Genomic DNA, 16995 nt, shown 5'->3' with positions numbered 1-16995 from the left:
AAAGAAGGGAAAAAGAAAGAGAGAGAGAGATTGTGTAAGGACAAATCTTAATTATTTGAGAAATCAGATTTTCCCAAAATCTTAGAGATAACTTCTGTAGCAATTGCTATGTATAAATTTTAATTCAAATTTGAATAAATTCATTGAATGTCACTTTATGTATTTATAAAACCAAGGTAATGAACTTTATCTCTCCCACATAGAAATCAGAACTCAAAAAAATCCAGGCTCTTTTTCTGCTAGGATAAAGGTATATAGCTTGATATCCACCAGACTTGCCCAGGCAAGGTATTGATTCAAATAGGCAACTTAAGAAACCAGGTTCTTCATGAAGTTTTCATTTTTTTGCTTTCTGCCGGTGACAATGGTAGCAAAATATGAATATTTTCTGGTGACAATACTGAAGATATTTCAGTACAAGTTTGAGACTCTGAAAGAGCAATGCTACTAGTGCCACTATCAATTGCAATAAAGTCAAGTCTCTGCCACTTACTACTAGATGGCTGCAGTGGCAATGTTTCCCTTCATCAGGCCAGTTCAGTTGCAGAGTATCAAACATTTCTTCTAGAAACATAGCCTCCAATCTTTGAATCTATTCTTCTTGATGATTGCATGAGCCATTTAATATCCTGTATTAAAGACCTTTTCTGTTTAAACCAGTCAGAGTAGATTTTGTTTGCAACTAAGAAAACAGACATCAAAAACAAAAATTGTTCCCAAAGAAAAATGTTTCAAGCAGCAGTCTTTAAGGGAATGGGAATATAGACCCTGAGACTTGACTTAGTTGTATTTCAGTGTAGCAAGGACCTATTTAGTAATAAGGGGTGGTAATCTAACAACCCTTGCACATAATGGCATGATTCATCACCTGAGATCCCCTCAAAAAGGGGCTTCTGGAAAGTAATATTTTGGGTGACCAAATTCCACCTGTTTTAGTACTATAAAAGTATGATAAATAGAAGAAATATGGAAAGAATTGGCTGTATCCAACTGTACTGCAGAATTTAAAGAAATAAAATAAGAAGCTTAAAATTTAAATTTTCAGCTCAAGTTATATTGAGATCATCAGAAAGTCTCCCTGCCAAAAGTCCTCTTACTCAAGTGAAAAGAATAACAGAGCTGCACATCAAAATTCAAGTCTTATTTCATAGAATTCTGGAACTGTAAAAATGAACTTATTGCATTGCCTTATGAGAAAATGAGGCCACTGATTGGAAGAAAAAGTGAAACCCTGAGCACTGGAATGCAGATATGTGGAAGAATTCAGATAACTCAGAATATTCTCAACTTCTAAAACTTCTTGAGTCTCTCTTGCTACCAGATTCAGCTGTTCCACACTTGACTAAGGAAGTGGTTTCTTCACATCCTCATTACCAAGCCCACACCTTATCTAAGATTGTTAGCTGATAGATGGAAGCAATTCTCCTTCTGCCCAAACCTAAGACTCCATCTGATCTCAGAATACCAACATTTTCTTGAAAGCCAGTTATCTAGTCAATATTGGGGGCAAGAAGCTTCTTGGATATAAAACTCACAAGATTTTATAACTTAAATTTGCCAAAGCATAAGAAATATGTGTAAAAATGGATTGTATGAGTCTCTCACATGTGTGAGAGCTGGAAACAATTTAATTCACACTAGTATAAATGCATGATTAGAGATTTTGGATTCAATGTGCTTCTTCAGGTCACTGGCACAAGTGCTAAATGTTTCTTCACTTTGTTAACCAAAATCTGGACTGAAAGATGGCCAAAATTGAAGTTCAAAAACTGGGAATTCCTTTTTTTAATGTAGAGGAAGTAATTAAATGACCTGCTGATTAGAAGTGTTGAAGTAGATTTATACTTCAAGACCTATGAAACCACCCATCTAGATCTTCAGGAAGGTCTGGAGACGTTTTCTTTATCATAATGATAAGAAATAAATTCATGGTAGTGCCACAATTGTAAACAAAATCTCTGTAATTTCTGTTCTCTCTACTTAAGAACACAGAAGTCAAAGCTACAGTGAAATAATTTATTGATTTCTTTAGGGTTCAGGTGTGGCAGAGGCCAAGTAGCAGCACTTTCCTTTGGAAGGAGGGTGACAGGAATTTCATAACAGGCGGCAGATTTGGATGGCAAAAATTCTAGTACTCTGGCATTCAAAGACCAAAATTATGGGCCATTTGACTTGTGCCACTAATGAAATGAAGGTCTGAGAAATACAAATCAAAATTTAGTGAGATGGTAAGTCATGGTATCTCACTAATTCCCAGACCCGAGTTAGTTTACACATGGTCCCTGACTTAAGATTGTCTAACTTACATTTTTTTTTTACTTTACAATGTTGCAAATGTGATACACATTCAATAGAAACCATACTTAGAATTTAGAATTTTGATCTCTCCCTGGGCTAGTGATTTGTAGTATGATACTCTTCCACGAAGCTGGGCTGCAAGCCGCAGCTCCATCAGCCACAAAGTCATGAGGGTAAACAACAAACACTTAAAACCATTCTGTACCCGGGCAACCCCCTGATATTCACTTTTAGTACAGTAATCGATAAATCACATGACTTATTTAACACTTTAATATAAAATGAGTTTTGTGTTAGATGATTTTGCCCACCTGTAGGCTAATATTGATGTTCTGAGCACATTTAAGGTAGGCTAAGCTAAACTCTGATGTTTGGCAGGTTGGATGTATTAAATGCATTTTGACTTAGATATTTCCAACTTACAATGGGTTTCTCACGATGTAAGATGATCATAAATCCAGGTAGATCTGTGTTTACCCCATAGTCCCTTAAATGAAGAGAAAGGTGATTGCCTTTAAAGAAGAATTGTGCAATAGCAACATAAGTTAACACTGTACATCTGCTTTTTAGCTTCTCTAAAAAGTATTTTTGACCATTTCTAAATAAACTTGCAGGGGGAGGGGTAGATCCCCAGATCTCTCACCGGTTATTTAATACTGTGTCTGAGCTAACATTAATCCCTGTGGATTCCAAAGACCACTAAGAAACACTGATCTGAGTGGACTTTATGGGGGTAAGGTGATGAATGAGATTTTGTTCTGAACCCACATTACAATTGGCACAATGATGCCTTCTCCATCCCATCCTTGGATTCTTTCACCAGGTCATTAGTATATAGGTGGAAGATTTACCTTGCACCTGGAAGAAACCTCTGTCTCTGAGGCCCATGAGATAAAATCTACAAAACTATAGTAATGGCCAAATTAAAGTATCTCCATCCTGCCAAAAGAGTAAGCACAAATCTTACTCTATCTCTGGGGGAATGCAGAAATTAGTGCCACCATGAAAAAAATATGGAAGAATAAAGAGTGGGGGTTATGAGCTTTAAATGACTTGTTTAGTCTGAGCAGAAGACAAACTAATCTTGCCAAACTATGCATTTAATCAGGTGATGATTACAAACACAGCCAATATGCTCTCTCCACTGATAAAAATCAACAAGTATCTTCATCATGGTTTAGTAATGGTTTAATAGGTGACAATAAAAATTTTTAACATCTCAATACACAGAAACCACCAGAAAATATTTGTTGCCACCTTGGCTAGAGCAACAACGTACTTTTACCATCTTGGTTCAGCATTCTCTTAAATTCCCAGCTCTACAATATAATTCAGTCTTCAGGGACCCCTGACCATCTCAACTTCTAAGATATATCATGCTAGTTGACTACATGAATGGCATCAAACTGAAAGTATTTGATTAAATGGGATTATCATGTACCCCAGACACCCTTGCAAGAACCAAGAAATAAAAACCATCAAAACATAGGGGCATCTTTCTTAGGATATGTCTACACTTGATCTTAGCCAAAGGCCTAGAAGCAATCTTAGTGATATTTCTGATAGTCTTGGGACAGGTTGGGACAATCCCTCCAAAATGTCTGCTGCATTTTGCAACTTTTACCATGTCAACTGAACCCTCTGAAGATAGAATCCAAGAGCCTAAGATTAATCCCAAACAAAGTTTGGTCTATTTTACCTCAGAATTAGAATTCTGTACCTTTGCATATTAAAATATTAGTAATTTAGGGGTTTTGTTTGCTTTTGGTTAGAATGAACTTATTCTTTCTTAGGATAAAATATACATTTGAATATATCTAAAAAGCTTTAAATTTTAGCACTTGATAGAGTATGCCTAGAGCAAGATTATTTTAAAATAAAAACTTTAAAAATATGTTTATAGAAAAACATGATAAAGCACACACTCTTTTGTGAATGGATAATGAGACTGAAAAATATACACTTTTTATCGAATTTTAATTTTCATACTATGTGTTGATGTATCACTCACTCTATCTATATATCTATCTATCCATTCATCCATCTATCCACCTAACTGGAAGAAAGATATTTTAGATAAACAAATAAAAGAGAAGAACAACAGAAATGTTGTAATGTAAATCATCTAAATACTTTTTTTAGAAGGAAAGATTATCATGCATAATTCAACTTTTTGAAAGAATGTATTGCATAAAACAGACATAAACTCACTAGGAAGCTGGTGGAACACTCAATATCCCTTTTCTAAGTTGAAGAATTGAAAAAAATTCATGGTTTTCATTTTCATCATTTTATCCATTTTGAAACCTATTTGTTAAGAGTTCTTTACATAATTAACATATTTCCATGGTATTTTCCTATTATTTTTCCCTTCTCCACAGACAGTATTTCTTTATCTTCATGCAAATTACTTTTTTTCCCCTCAGTTTTTCCCCTTTCAGATGTGTTTATTTTTCTTGACCATGAAAATCCTCACAATTTTACCATGTTTTCCTGTCAACCTCAGTAATATTTGCTGCATTTTACAAGGACCTTGAAGTCCAACTAATTTCTAGTATTCAGCTTCTCTTAAAACTTCATATTTTTGTTTTGTTTTGTTTTTTAAGCAGTCTCTACACCCAACATGGGTCTCAAACTCACAACCCTGAGATCAAGAATCACAGACTCCATCAACTGAGCCAGCCAGGTGCCCCAAAACTTCATATTTTGACTTTACTATTAAATTACATGTAAAAAATACCATTTGAATTTAGACAACTTCTCACAAGAGCAAGGTGCTAGACTTCATAATGATATAATGACTGGGAAAGTGTTTCAAATACTGTATAAACATTCATAAATTTATCATTTAATCACTATCTTCAGCACAAAATCATTATTTACTTTGATAGACTAATCAGCTAGGGTTACCTAATCAATTTCAGTTCCTAGCTTAATGCAAGATTCTCATCTTGAAAAAAATTGGTAGTTTTTCTTCTTGTACTTTATAAATGTAATTTTGAATCTGGACATTTCAGATTGTGCACTAAAACTGCAATAGGTGACTGATGTTAAACTTCTGTGACCATCTTAAGTGACATCAAGGAGAAACCAAAAACAAGAAGAACCAGAAAACCAGTTAAGCAGATGCAGGCCGGTAATATTTTTGAATAATACAATATGATAGAAACAGAATGTATTAAGACAATATAAGGGTCTTTCACATGCCTAAGTGGAAATCAGTAAATCTTAATTTCTACAACCAAACGAATTATACCTTGGCTTGCACAACTACATGATGGAGAACTGCTTGCAAGGATGGATACCCTTTCCCCTTTTTGTGTATAATCCTCTGTAAACTGACATGCTTTGGAGCAGTTCTTCAGGGCCATTTAAAACACTGTCTCTTGGGCTATAGTCCTCAGTAAGACATTGAATAAAACATTTATTAATCTATTTTAGGTTGGCTTTTTTTTAGTCAACAACACACTGTGTTGATGTCACAAAAAATAAATCAGAAAAACAAATCTGAAACAAATCCATTACGAAAGAAATGCATTTCTCAGAAACCCTCCTTAGACTGAAACTAAAGTTAAAATCTGCTGAAAGAAATTTATATTAAAAAACACATATGGCACACATAATTTGCTTCAATTTAATGGTTAAAAATATTCAAATATTAAAAAATAACTACTATAGCCCATTTTCCATAATGTTGGTACTTGATAAATGTGCAGCAATAGTGATACTAAATATAAGACATCTTAAGAGCTACTTGAAGTTAACAATTTTTATGAAAATTGAGATTTAGTTTGTCTGGAAAGGTCAGATACTAAGAAAAATCTCTCCTTGCTTTTTGTTTTTTTTCCCCCTTGTCCATAGATAAAAGCTAAGAAAGCCTTAGCTTTTATTTGTTTAAAAGTAAATAAAGCATTTTGGGCGTAGTCTACTTTAAGTCCTACACCTCTGGTTTGTGGGAAGTTCTCTTACATATATACATTTGCAAGGCTTTTACAGTATGCGTATCCTGAGAACTTGGAAAAAAGAAGCAACTACAATGTCTGCTCTGAATATAAATATTTATTTTATATGATTGCTGTGCCTTGAACAGCTGGATGGAAAGTATTCTTTCATGGTATTTAAGGTATTTATACATCAAAAAGCACACTTTGCAGTCTGAACAGACTAGCAAGTCAAAGACAACTAGATCAAATATTAAGTACATTATTTTAAAAATATACAGTCATTTCCTATACCTAGTTCATCAGAGAAATATCTTTCAAGTAAGTTGAGTTTATGCAAGCTAGAAATTGTTCTCCCTGAGGAATCCAACTCTTAGTGATTGTTCAATATGTTGTCAATATGTCAATGGAAGACTCATACACAGAACCAAGTGAAGTTGAAAGATGTTGCACGAGAAGCCTGAAATCACATGTTATAAAGCCAGTATTTTTCTGATGTGGGAAAGCAGTTCACATGTACTGAACAGCGTGACTAGATACTGTGATAGAATATCGACATATATCAGTATTGCCAGCAGCTGAGTCTACAGTAAAGGAAAACTTAATTTTCACTATTCCTATCCAGCTCCTTAACACTTTTATTAGTTCTACCTTAGGTTGGGAGCAAATGGAGAAAAATATAAAGGATTCACTTAGGGAAGTGGCATATATGTGTGCAATGTTTTCTCTCAAAGAATTTTAAAAAATGCTCTGGACATCTAGTCAACATGGATAAGAATTCTAGAGTATTTAGAATGATTCTTAGGGAATTACTCAATTACTTTCATATCATCCAGGCTGCTCTTCAATATTTCCCTTGGTTTAATCAATCAGAAGCAACTAGGAACTCAACTGCACACATTTTCTTATTCTCAAGAGGTAATGACTTGATTTACCTGACACATTCAATAATTCAAATTATTTTGGCCAGGACATGGTTACCAACAACTTTCTCTTGTCAACCCAGTTCTACAACCTACAAACTTTTTTTTTTTTAAAGATTTTATTTATTTATTTGACAGAGAGAGAGAGCCAGCAGGAGAGGGAACACAAGCAGGGGGAGTGGGAGAGGAAGAAGCAGGCTCCTAGCAGAGGAGCCTGACGTGGGGCTCGATCCCAGAGCACTGGGATCACGCCCTGAGCCGAAGGCAGACACTTAATGACTGTGCCACCCAGGCGCCCCTACAACCTACAAACTTATACTAATGTATATCAACTAAGTCCAATTCAATTCAGTCAAACACATCCTATTTCATTGTGAATATGCTGGCAAGGATGTCCTCACTGAAAAAAATTCCAGCTGGGATTCTAATAAGGTGACAAGTTTATGCCCATGGACTGAGAGCTGTGACCAGGGAGTAGAGGGAAGTTACATTTAATGTCTCACCCCACCCACATCCCTGTTGTTGACAAAAACAAGTCACAAATTGTCCATAGGTTTTGAATGATTTTTGCCATATAATAGGTTGAATTATTAATTTAATCATCATTTATCTTTCGTTTTCACTTTACCAGAAAAGAAGTCCTCTATATTGATTTACTTAAAGTTGAATATCTGAGTGAAATCTAGGGGAGAACTAGTAGCTCAAGCAGAACTGTATTCTCTACTCCTTAATAATTATTCACTAGTAATTCCAAGATCTTCATATGGAACATAAATGTGTTTTCATGTATAGTTCAGCTATTCTAATTTTGATAAATGGATTATCAAAGAAAAATTCATTTTGTACATTTTTATAATAATAATAGAAATAATAGGAAAAGACTATTTCAAAATGCAAAGAAAATTCATCTGTGATGCCAAACAGACAAGCAAATAGAACCTGCCTGATTATCTGCTAAATTAATGAAATAAGCAAAAAACTTGAAGTAAACAAAGAACAAAATATGTAGATTTGAGCTATCGTAATTGCATGTATGAAATGTGAAGTAAAAATTTTGCTGCAAATGAATTTGAGCCAGAAACGTCTTTTTAATTTAAAAAAATTCAATTGAAACATATCCTTTTTTCCCCCTTGTCCATAGATAAGTCTGCTAAGAAAGCCTTAGCTTTTATTTGTTTAAAAGTAAATAAAGCATTTTGGGTGTAGTCTACGTTAAGTCCTACCCCTCTGGTTTGTGGGAAGTTCTCTTACAGATCTCATGCAGTTCAGCCCTCACTTAGCTATGGAGGTAATTGACAGAGCTCAGCCTAAGGTACATGATTTGGCTGGACATCACACTTACCTGCTTGATTTGTGGTTACATTTACAGACACATACTGCCGGGCTCCTGGGCTCAAGTCGGACACTCCATTCACTGCCTCAATCTCAAAGGTATAGTTTGTGTGAGCGAGCAGATCCACCATCATGACAGAGGTGTTTTTCAGGCCGATTTGCCGGGGGAGGTACCTGACATGACCGCCACACTCGTCACACACACCTGCATGGGAGTTGCACTTCTTGCATGCAATATAATATGATACATCTTTCCTTCCACCAGTGTCAGCAGGAGGAATCCATTCCAGAAAGACACTAGTTTCATTAACATTTGAGATGGCATTCCGAGGAGCTGAGGGGGGTCCTGGTTTGCAAAGTAAAGTGAGAAAAACATATTTTAAGATGATAAAATTAGGCATTGTTTACTACACAAATCCCCGGTCTGAAGAAAAAAAAATCGATTTGCAATCAATCTTTTAAATAGGGAGAATGCAAGAATCATCAATTTGTAATAATCTTTGAAAAATCTTGTTAAAGTTTTGTTGGGACGATAGTGGGACTTATACCCTCTAGAAATAACTTATCTTGGCATTGTTATAACCACTTTTTAGTTAAAACAGATGTTTTGCTTAGTGTAAGTGTAAAGAATTATGGAGTAAAACTATGTATGCAAAAATAATGTTAGATAAAAAATTATATATTCAAAAAGTGGTAAGTCCTTTGACAAGTCCAAGGAAAAATTCTCCTTGGGGATTGAACTGATTACTTCCTTATTGAGATCTGTCCCAGAAACCTAGGAAGTACACATGAAGGATTTACTAAGAAATGAGCACAAGTGAAAATAGGATTTGTCAGTGTGGCTCTTGACTACAAATTCTGCAGCAAGTAAAATAGCCTGAGCTTACCTCAAAATAAATTGCGTATCCACAGATAAATCACCAACAGCATTTGAAATCTTCCTCGTATGTCAAGAAGAAACTAGAATTTAAGTAGTTGGATATTGCAACGTATAATGAAACTTCACTTATTGTGATATTGTTTTAATATAGTGGCTCTGCAAATTGTGAATTTTATTTAATTGGAAATCAGAAATTTATTTTTAAAATAACTCTCAAAAATGCCATGAGAGAAAGAATGAAAGTGTTCAGATCTTGAGGGATCAGCAGAGCAAATTTATATATAAACAGTAAACAATATCCATTTGTATATTACTTTATTTCTGAAATGAATAATTAGCTTACTAAAGGGAACTAAAATTAATTACATATGTGGGCATGGGGTATATGGGATGTCTCTGTGTCTTTCTCTGAATTTTTTTGTGAACCTAAAACGGCTCTAAAAAAATAAAGTCTTTTTAAAAAGGAATGGCATAATGTCTGTCTCACAGTTGATTTTCAGATACTTAGAGTTATATCTTCAATCAGTTGTTAATGTTATATGGTCACATATTCCCAAAGAAAAAATACATTTATATTTGTTTCAGACTTAATATGTAAAACTTCCTGACAGGGAATAGAATGGACTATGGTTGTTGTTGAATGGCTCATAAGCATAAATTTAGCTACTTGGAAGGGCATAGCTTAGTTCTCTTAATATCTGTTGTTTTAAATATAGAGATTAATATTAATTTCTACCTAACAGTTATTAAGCCATGACTGTTGAAGACTAAATTTAAAAGTGATAAAAAAGCTACCTGGTATTTACAAAATGCCATTTAAATTAAAGGACCCCAAAACCTAAGATTTGCCATTTTGGGCAAAATAATCCCTACCTCAACTATATTTCTGATTGAATCCTGTGAATTTTCTATACATACAACCTCACACATTTCAAAATAGAGCAGTTACTTAAGATGGAAATACACAAGTATTATTTTTTTACTGTAAACTTTAGCTTATTTAATAGTGAAAGATGATGGAGAAGATGTCATTTGAGGTCAAAATGTCACAGGTTTACTTCTGAGAAAAAGGTAAAATATACTTGAAATATGTCTAGTTCAGAAAGACATCAAATTTCTTCTCCCTGTCATCTGAAATATACCCAAATGTAACACCTTTTCCCTAAATCTGTAAAAATGTAAAAAAAAAAAAAATCAGTCTTACTCTTCCTTTTCTTCTGACTCTCCACTAACAGCCCCTCAACATTTGGTGGGGACGCATAGGACTTTTAATATCTAAATGAAACTCAAATTCAAGTGAAGCCCTAAAATAGAAGTAAAAAAGTAGAGGCTCAGATTGACGTGCACCTAAAAAATAACCTGATGAAATTCCACTGCCTGGCTAATAGATGTGATATATGAACCAAAACAGAGCTGTGAGAAGTACCCCTCATTTAAGCAGATTCACCGGGATCTTTTTGTTTTTCTTTTCCTGTAAGTTTATAACATTCTATTTTCCAGATTTATATATTTATAATATATTTATATTATATATATTATATAAATGCATATTACATATTTATATATTTATAATATATATACATCAAAAATTTTTAAAAGGAGGTGGAACCATAAATTAAATTCCAAAGAGCCAAGGAAAAGCAAAATTCAAGACTTTCATGTGACCATGTGAACATCAATCAAGCCATCCGTGCAAGGGGATCATATGCAGTATTTGTGGTCCTATGAATGCAACTAAAAACGGAACACACACACCAGCAGATTTTATATTAGAAAGATCTTCTACACAAGTCCCAATAGTGTTTCGAGAAATGCATACAAATTAGTGCTCTTTTTGAAACACAGCATTAGAAATTCGCACACCTGGAAACAGAGAAAATTTGAAGCCTCCAATCCTATAAGAGGACTAAGCAGTCCCTACCAGCAGAGCGTAGTCTTTCCCTCACCCCAAACCTAGCGAACTTACAGAAAGGGAGACACACTTTTATTCTGAGAAAGAGAGAGATCAGGGCTGGACCACTTAAAGAAAATAACTATTAGAAAATTAATGAAATGTAAAGGATAATTCAAGGTATGGTTTTTCTCTCCTTAATTTACCACTCTATTATCTGGCCACATTTCCCCTTTACTCTCTGGGCATTCTTTTGCTCTGATAATTAAAATAATCTCTAGTGTAACCAAAACGTATCACATTCAATCATAGTTTTTATCTCCTCTACTAAAATGCATCCTCCCAAAAGTGTATATAATAGTATAATTTACTTATTTGAAAAGGAATTGTTTATAATTAGTAATCATCTAAACCATAAAATGATCAGTCTTGTGATAAAAGAATCATCTCTAGCATTGTAAAGCTAATTAATATCAATGATTTCAGAAATTATGAAACTATGTCTCACTGAGACTATGAAATTCAGACGCTGAAATTCAGATAGAATTTCAGTTTGTGGTCATTTGATTAAAGGAATTGTATGTCTGCTTATATTTCATATTAGAATGAACAAACTAGAATGAATACTAGATTTCAAAAATTTTTGTCATCATCTTTGAGAGCAACTGCAGCTTGCTGGAATCAAAAATAATAAAACAAGGGAAGGTCATGGATACTGAACCTTATGGGGAGAGGGGATACACTTTCTTCCCTTCCATTCTGAGTTTTTGTTTGATTTGCCGTAGAGACTGTGAATGTGGACAACTTAACGAAGGTATTTTTATCAAGCAAACAAATACATAAATGTGTTTTCTTCCCAGAAATATGCGGAACACTAGAAAAACAAAAGCACCAAAAACATCGATGTATGTGGATGCTTCCACTGCAAATGTTGAAATTAAATGTTTACTATTCATCATTCTAATTATATGATTATGGGATCATATAATTAATACTAGGTAAGGACACTCACAAGAAACATGACAACTGCTTAAAAGTCCTAGCTAAAGATTTGGTTTTCTATTTGACTCCTAAATCTGATTTGCCAATGCCCAGTACTCCATGTTCTTGAAGTGATCCCTGTCTTCTTTCACAAGTGACCTTCTCACTGTCCTTTATCGTTTAGTGTAGCAAGTTAGGTAAAAAAAGGCAAAAGTACCACTTACTACATGTTTATGTGATCAGAAGCCTTAGCTCAGGAGAAGACAAAGAATGAAAAAAAAGTTTACGGTGAAAAGGAAAATGGGTTTATCAAAGTCATGTTTAGCTGTCATGAACATTAAAAGAAATTACAAAATGAAAGAAAAAATTCATCTGTCTCCGATGTTGAATTTGAAATTAGGGAAAATGAATGCTTCTAACAGTGAGTAATAAAAGAGACTCCAATTTTTCAATGCTTATTTATGAAAATCGAAATTTGGTAAAAAAAAAACTATTTTGGAAGATTAAACGTTATGCCTGTTTTAAGGGAAATGGTAATAGGATGTAACAGGCTTCATCATGCTCTTTCTTCAAAGTGGTGAATAGTTAGCGTCACCAAATATCAGTGGGTTTCCTTACTTGTGCATGCCATTGTGGGTGGATCAGACTCCCTCCTGAAATAATCCTTTTCACAGACACAAGAGGTTGAAGCTTCCTCATGGGTATAACTGTGAGGTGGACATTTGCTGCAGCTCTGGCTGTGAGGTGAGGCTTTGAAGAACCCAGGTCTGCACACTGTCAAAAGAAATAAGAAACTAAGCTTTTCCCTGGAACAGATGCAGTGTTTGTTTTGTGAATAATGTCAATATTTTGACTAGTATACACAGATTACATATAACACAATACTGCCGTTAATTTCAAAAATGTTTCATAAGCTTCTGAATCATAAATACCAGGCTATTCATTCAGAGAATCAAATATTTAAGTATTTAAATTAAACATGTCTGGACTGTATGCATTTTTAGTGATTTTTATGCTGCAGGAGCTTATAAGAAATTATATTATAAAAGGTAAATACTTATATGTATTTAAAACTGAAGTAATGTTTTGAGTATAATTTTCATTGATGCTGTCATTAACACAACTTTTGTTGAAGAAATAATAATTTTCCCTCTGCTCATAGAATGGTATGGTACATAGTAGGTGCTCAAAGTTTTGCTATTGAATTAATAAATTAATTAATTGGTAGGTGATAAGAGCTTCACAAATTTTGTTGGATTTGGGAGAATGCATAGATGAGGTGGTATATCATTCACATCATATTGATTTCAGGAGGAGTCAGATGTGAGGCATTTATTTTACATTTTAATCCATTTTAGAATTTTTTTTTTTTTTAAAGATTTTATTTATTTATTCGACAGAGATAGAGACAGCCAGCGAGAGAGGGAACACAAGTAGGGGGAATGGGAGGAAGAAGCAGGCTCATAGCGGAGGAGCCTGATGTGGGGCTCGATCCCATAACGCCGGGATCACGCCCTGAGCCGAAGGCAGACGCTTAACCGCTGTGCCACCCAGGCGCCCCCATTTTAGAATTTTTATATGACTCAACAAGCATCTATTCTCATATCAGTCATACTTATACTGCACAAATTGTAATGATCTATATAGGGTAGAAACTGTGTCTTATTCAATTTTACATTCATAATACTTATCACAGTGTTTGACCACAGTAGGTTATCATAAATTATCATGTAATGCATAAATGAATGAATGACATGGCATGAAGATTGTAACTGAACTATTCAGAATCACATAAAGAAAATGTTCTCTGGATATTTTTGTTAACACTTCTGCTAGTGGTCAAGTAAGTGCTAACAAAGTAAATCTTTTCATTATGCTCATCCCTTAAACTTTTGTATCTTTCTCTCTTCTCAGCGGCTAATAAAGCCAAAATTTCATTCCAATTGCCCAATATGGGCCAATCAAAGACACTAAACCACTGGTTTGATTACTTTTTAGGGTTTAGATTAGATAAAACTAATCAACCATATATATTTTTTCTCTTTTCAAAACCCAGTGCATACACTTCAGAGCATTTATTCAAGCATCAATGGAAATTTGCTAAAGCTCAAAGGTGAACTTGTATTTCAACAGAAAATTTGGATAGACATAATGAATTTGGACTCATTCTCATGTGCTATAAATGATTTGGGGTTTTAGTAATCCATGCTAAGGCTTTCCGCCATCACCATGAATAATCAGGAATTGACAAAAATGAGAAGGTACTTTTTCAGTAGATCTAATTATAGTGATAGCAAAGCCTTAATGCTCTTATAAATTCAGAGAGAATATGAAGGTATTTGAAAGATAAGAAGAACTTTTTGATGGCATTAGGGATATTCTTGTAGTTAAATGATTAGGAAAAGATTTAAAATATTATTTTTCTTATAATAGGATTGCTGTAGCAGCCAATACCATTCTTAGCTAAGTTATCCATTTTTTCTTTTATCCTCTTCAGTAAAACCATTCTCCTTTAAGCACTATTTACTTTCAAAGACATGAAGTGTCAATCCACAATCCTGCATATTTGGAATTCAATGATCATTTATGAAACAAAAGCCAGTTCTTTTCTTTTAATGAATGCTTTTTAACCTAAAAACTTATTTTGATATCATATATAACACTTATTAACTCTCCATGGAAACTTTGGAAGCAGAGATTAATATAAATGTAAGTAAAATCAGGTAAGTGTATCTTTCTGGTCAGTAGTTCAACAAAATGCTTTCAGCAGGTGTAGTGGGCCAGAAATTTTGCTCAGTACTAGATTACAGAGGGAAACAAAATAGACATGGCTCTGCCTTTGTGAATCTTAAAAGTACTGCATAAATAATTATAAATATTGCTATGCTAGAAAATAGAAAGAGCACGGAAGTGAACATTGACATCTAATTTAGACTGGGATGTTAAAAAAAAAGAAAAGGCTTCTTTAGGAGGCTGAGTCTCTGCTGTGATGTTAAAAAAAATTAAAAAGGAAAAGTATCCAATTTACATTAAGGGGGCATTAGAGTACGTTGACCTGCATTTGAGGGGCAAAATCCTTGGAAAGGACCAAAACAGGTGAACAAATAAGGGGATAGAGGAAACTAAAGAATTGATAAGGGTGATAGTAGAATTGAAGTGGCAGAGATAAAGTTAGGGAAAAGGACACCAGGACACACCTTATAGTTTTTATTATTTGAAGTCATTACAAAATTTTAAGCAGGGAAATAGTAAGATGACAATAATGTTTGAGAGATCACTGTGTAGCAGTGTAAATAATGGATTGGAAACGAGTAGAGATGGAGGCAATTGGTTGTTTTGCTTCTGTTGTACTGGTGCAGAAAAAGACTCTTGTTTAACAAGAGTGCTTCCAATGGTGGTAGATGAGAGTAGGTGAATTCAGGAGATCAGTCTGAGGTAAAAATCAATGAGGTTTTATGATATATTTAATGGGTCAGATGTGAGAGTGGAAAATCCTCAGAACGACTCTCAGGTGTTTGGCTTAAACTGCCCAGGATCTACTGGTGCCATTTTTCTCAGAGTGCTTGATATGAAATGTGTTTGGGGGAAGATAATGATTAAGTTTAAAGTGTTATTTAAATTTGAGGTGGCAAAAGAAATCCAAATAGAAATATAGAGAGGAAAGTGGTAGACTCAATGTTAGCCAAGAAAAAAATATATCTGTATATATACATGTAAAAGTAATTATTCATTGCCTTCAAACCATGGCTCCAAATCCAAATGGGACATACAATGCTGCTAGACAATCTTATTATTATTTCCTTAGTTAACTTTTGTTTTCAGCAACAACATGATTATTTTGTAGCTCCTCCTTTCTCTTCTTACTCCTTAGAAGCTCTATTCTTTTGTGATTCCTAGCTGGTTACATTTGTCTCTTTGCTGAGAAAATAGAATTCATTAGAGGAACTTATTTATTTTCCTACCACCAAATCTCCAAACCTGCATGCACTTGTAGCCACCTTCTCTACTTTTCTTCCCATTAAAATGCACAGGTGTTTTTGATTCTATCAAATGAAAATATCTTTATTTGAATTAGGAAACTCATCTCTATTCTCTGAGGGTAATCTTTCAAATATCTACTATCCCTTTTACATGCTCAGTCTCTCTCAAGCTCTTTCTTTCAATCTCTGTCTCTGTGTCTCTCTCGCTTAGTCATACACATGAGCCCAATACAATATTCCAGAATTTTTCATTGGAAACAAAGTGACACAAAACAAAACAAATAATAACAACAATAACTTATCGATCTCACTTGATCTCAATTCTCCCTGTAGTTACCAGTTTTGTTTCCCTTCAGAACACAATTTCTTAAATTACTTTTCCATACATGCATCTCTAGGTCCTTTTTTAAATCACACATTGGCACAGTCCAATCCCTTGAAACTGTTTTTGTTAAGATTGCAGTCATATTTTTTCCATACTTCTCAACAGCATTTTATCATGTCCTTTTTGGGAAACTCCAATTAATTTTACTACAAAATGCTAGCATAGCCTGCAAGTTTCTACACAATATCTAAGAAATCCTTCAAATGTGGTCTCCTCCCACACTTACTATCTCCATTCATACTAACCTACTTATAATTTCCTGCATTTGAAAAACTCCTTTATCTGCTTCTGAATTTTGCAGGAAAAGCATCCCAGCAAAAGGCAAGAAGTGTAAGCTAGTGGGGAGAAAAGTTTGTAATCCCTGATAAAGAATTTGGATATAAT

General features: G+C 34.2%; 1 protein-coding gene across 6 annotated transcripts in view; it reads right to left on the bottom strand.

Annotated features, from left to right (window-relative positions):
* EPHA5 (EPH receptor A5) overlaps positions 1 to 16995 on the bottom strand; it is a 349095-nt gene that overhangs the window by 154767 nt on the left and 177333 nt on the right. For 5 of the 6 annotated variants that reach the window (XM_011223454.3, XM_034671740.1, XM_019798404.2 and 2 more), the window contains 2 exons: positions 12865 to 13020; positions 8505 to 8840 (listed from right to left, as the gene is read on the bottom strand). The exons of the other annotated variant lie outside the window; for it this stretch is intronic. In XM_011223454.3, coding sequence (XP_011221756.2) covers positions 8505 to 8840; positions 12865 to 13020 — 492 coding nt within the window. The remainder of the gene's footprint in view (positions 1 to 8504; positions 8841 to 12864; positions 13021 to 16995) is intronic. 6 annotated transcript variants of the gene reach the window in all.

This window comes from Ailuropoda melanoleuca, chromosome 11 (genome assembly GCF_002007445.2).
Source record: "Ailuropoda melanoleuca isolate Jingjing chromosome 11, ASM200744v2, whole genome shotgun sequence".
NCBI lineage: Eukaryota > Metazoa > Chordata > Mammalia > Carnivora > Ursidae > Ailuropoda > Ailuropoda melanoleuca.
The sequence above is the reverse complement of the archived record's forward strand: the minus strand, read 5'-3'. Positions and strand labels throughout refer to the sequence as shown.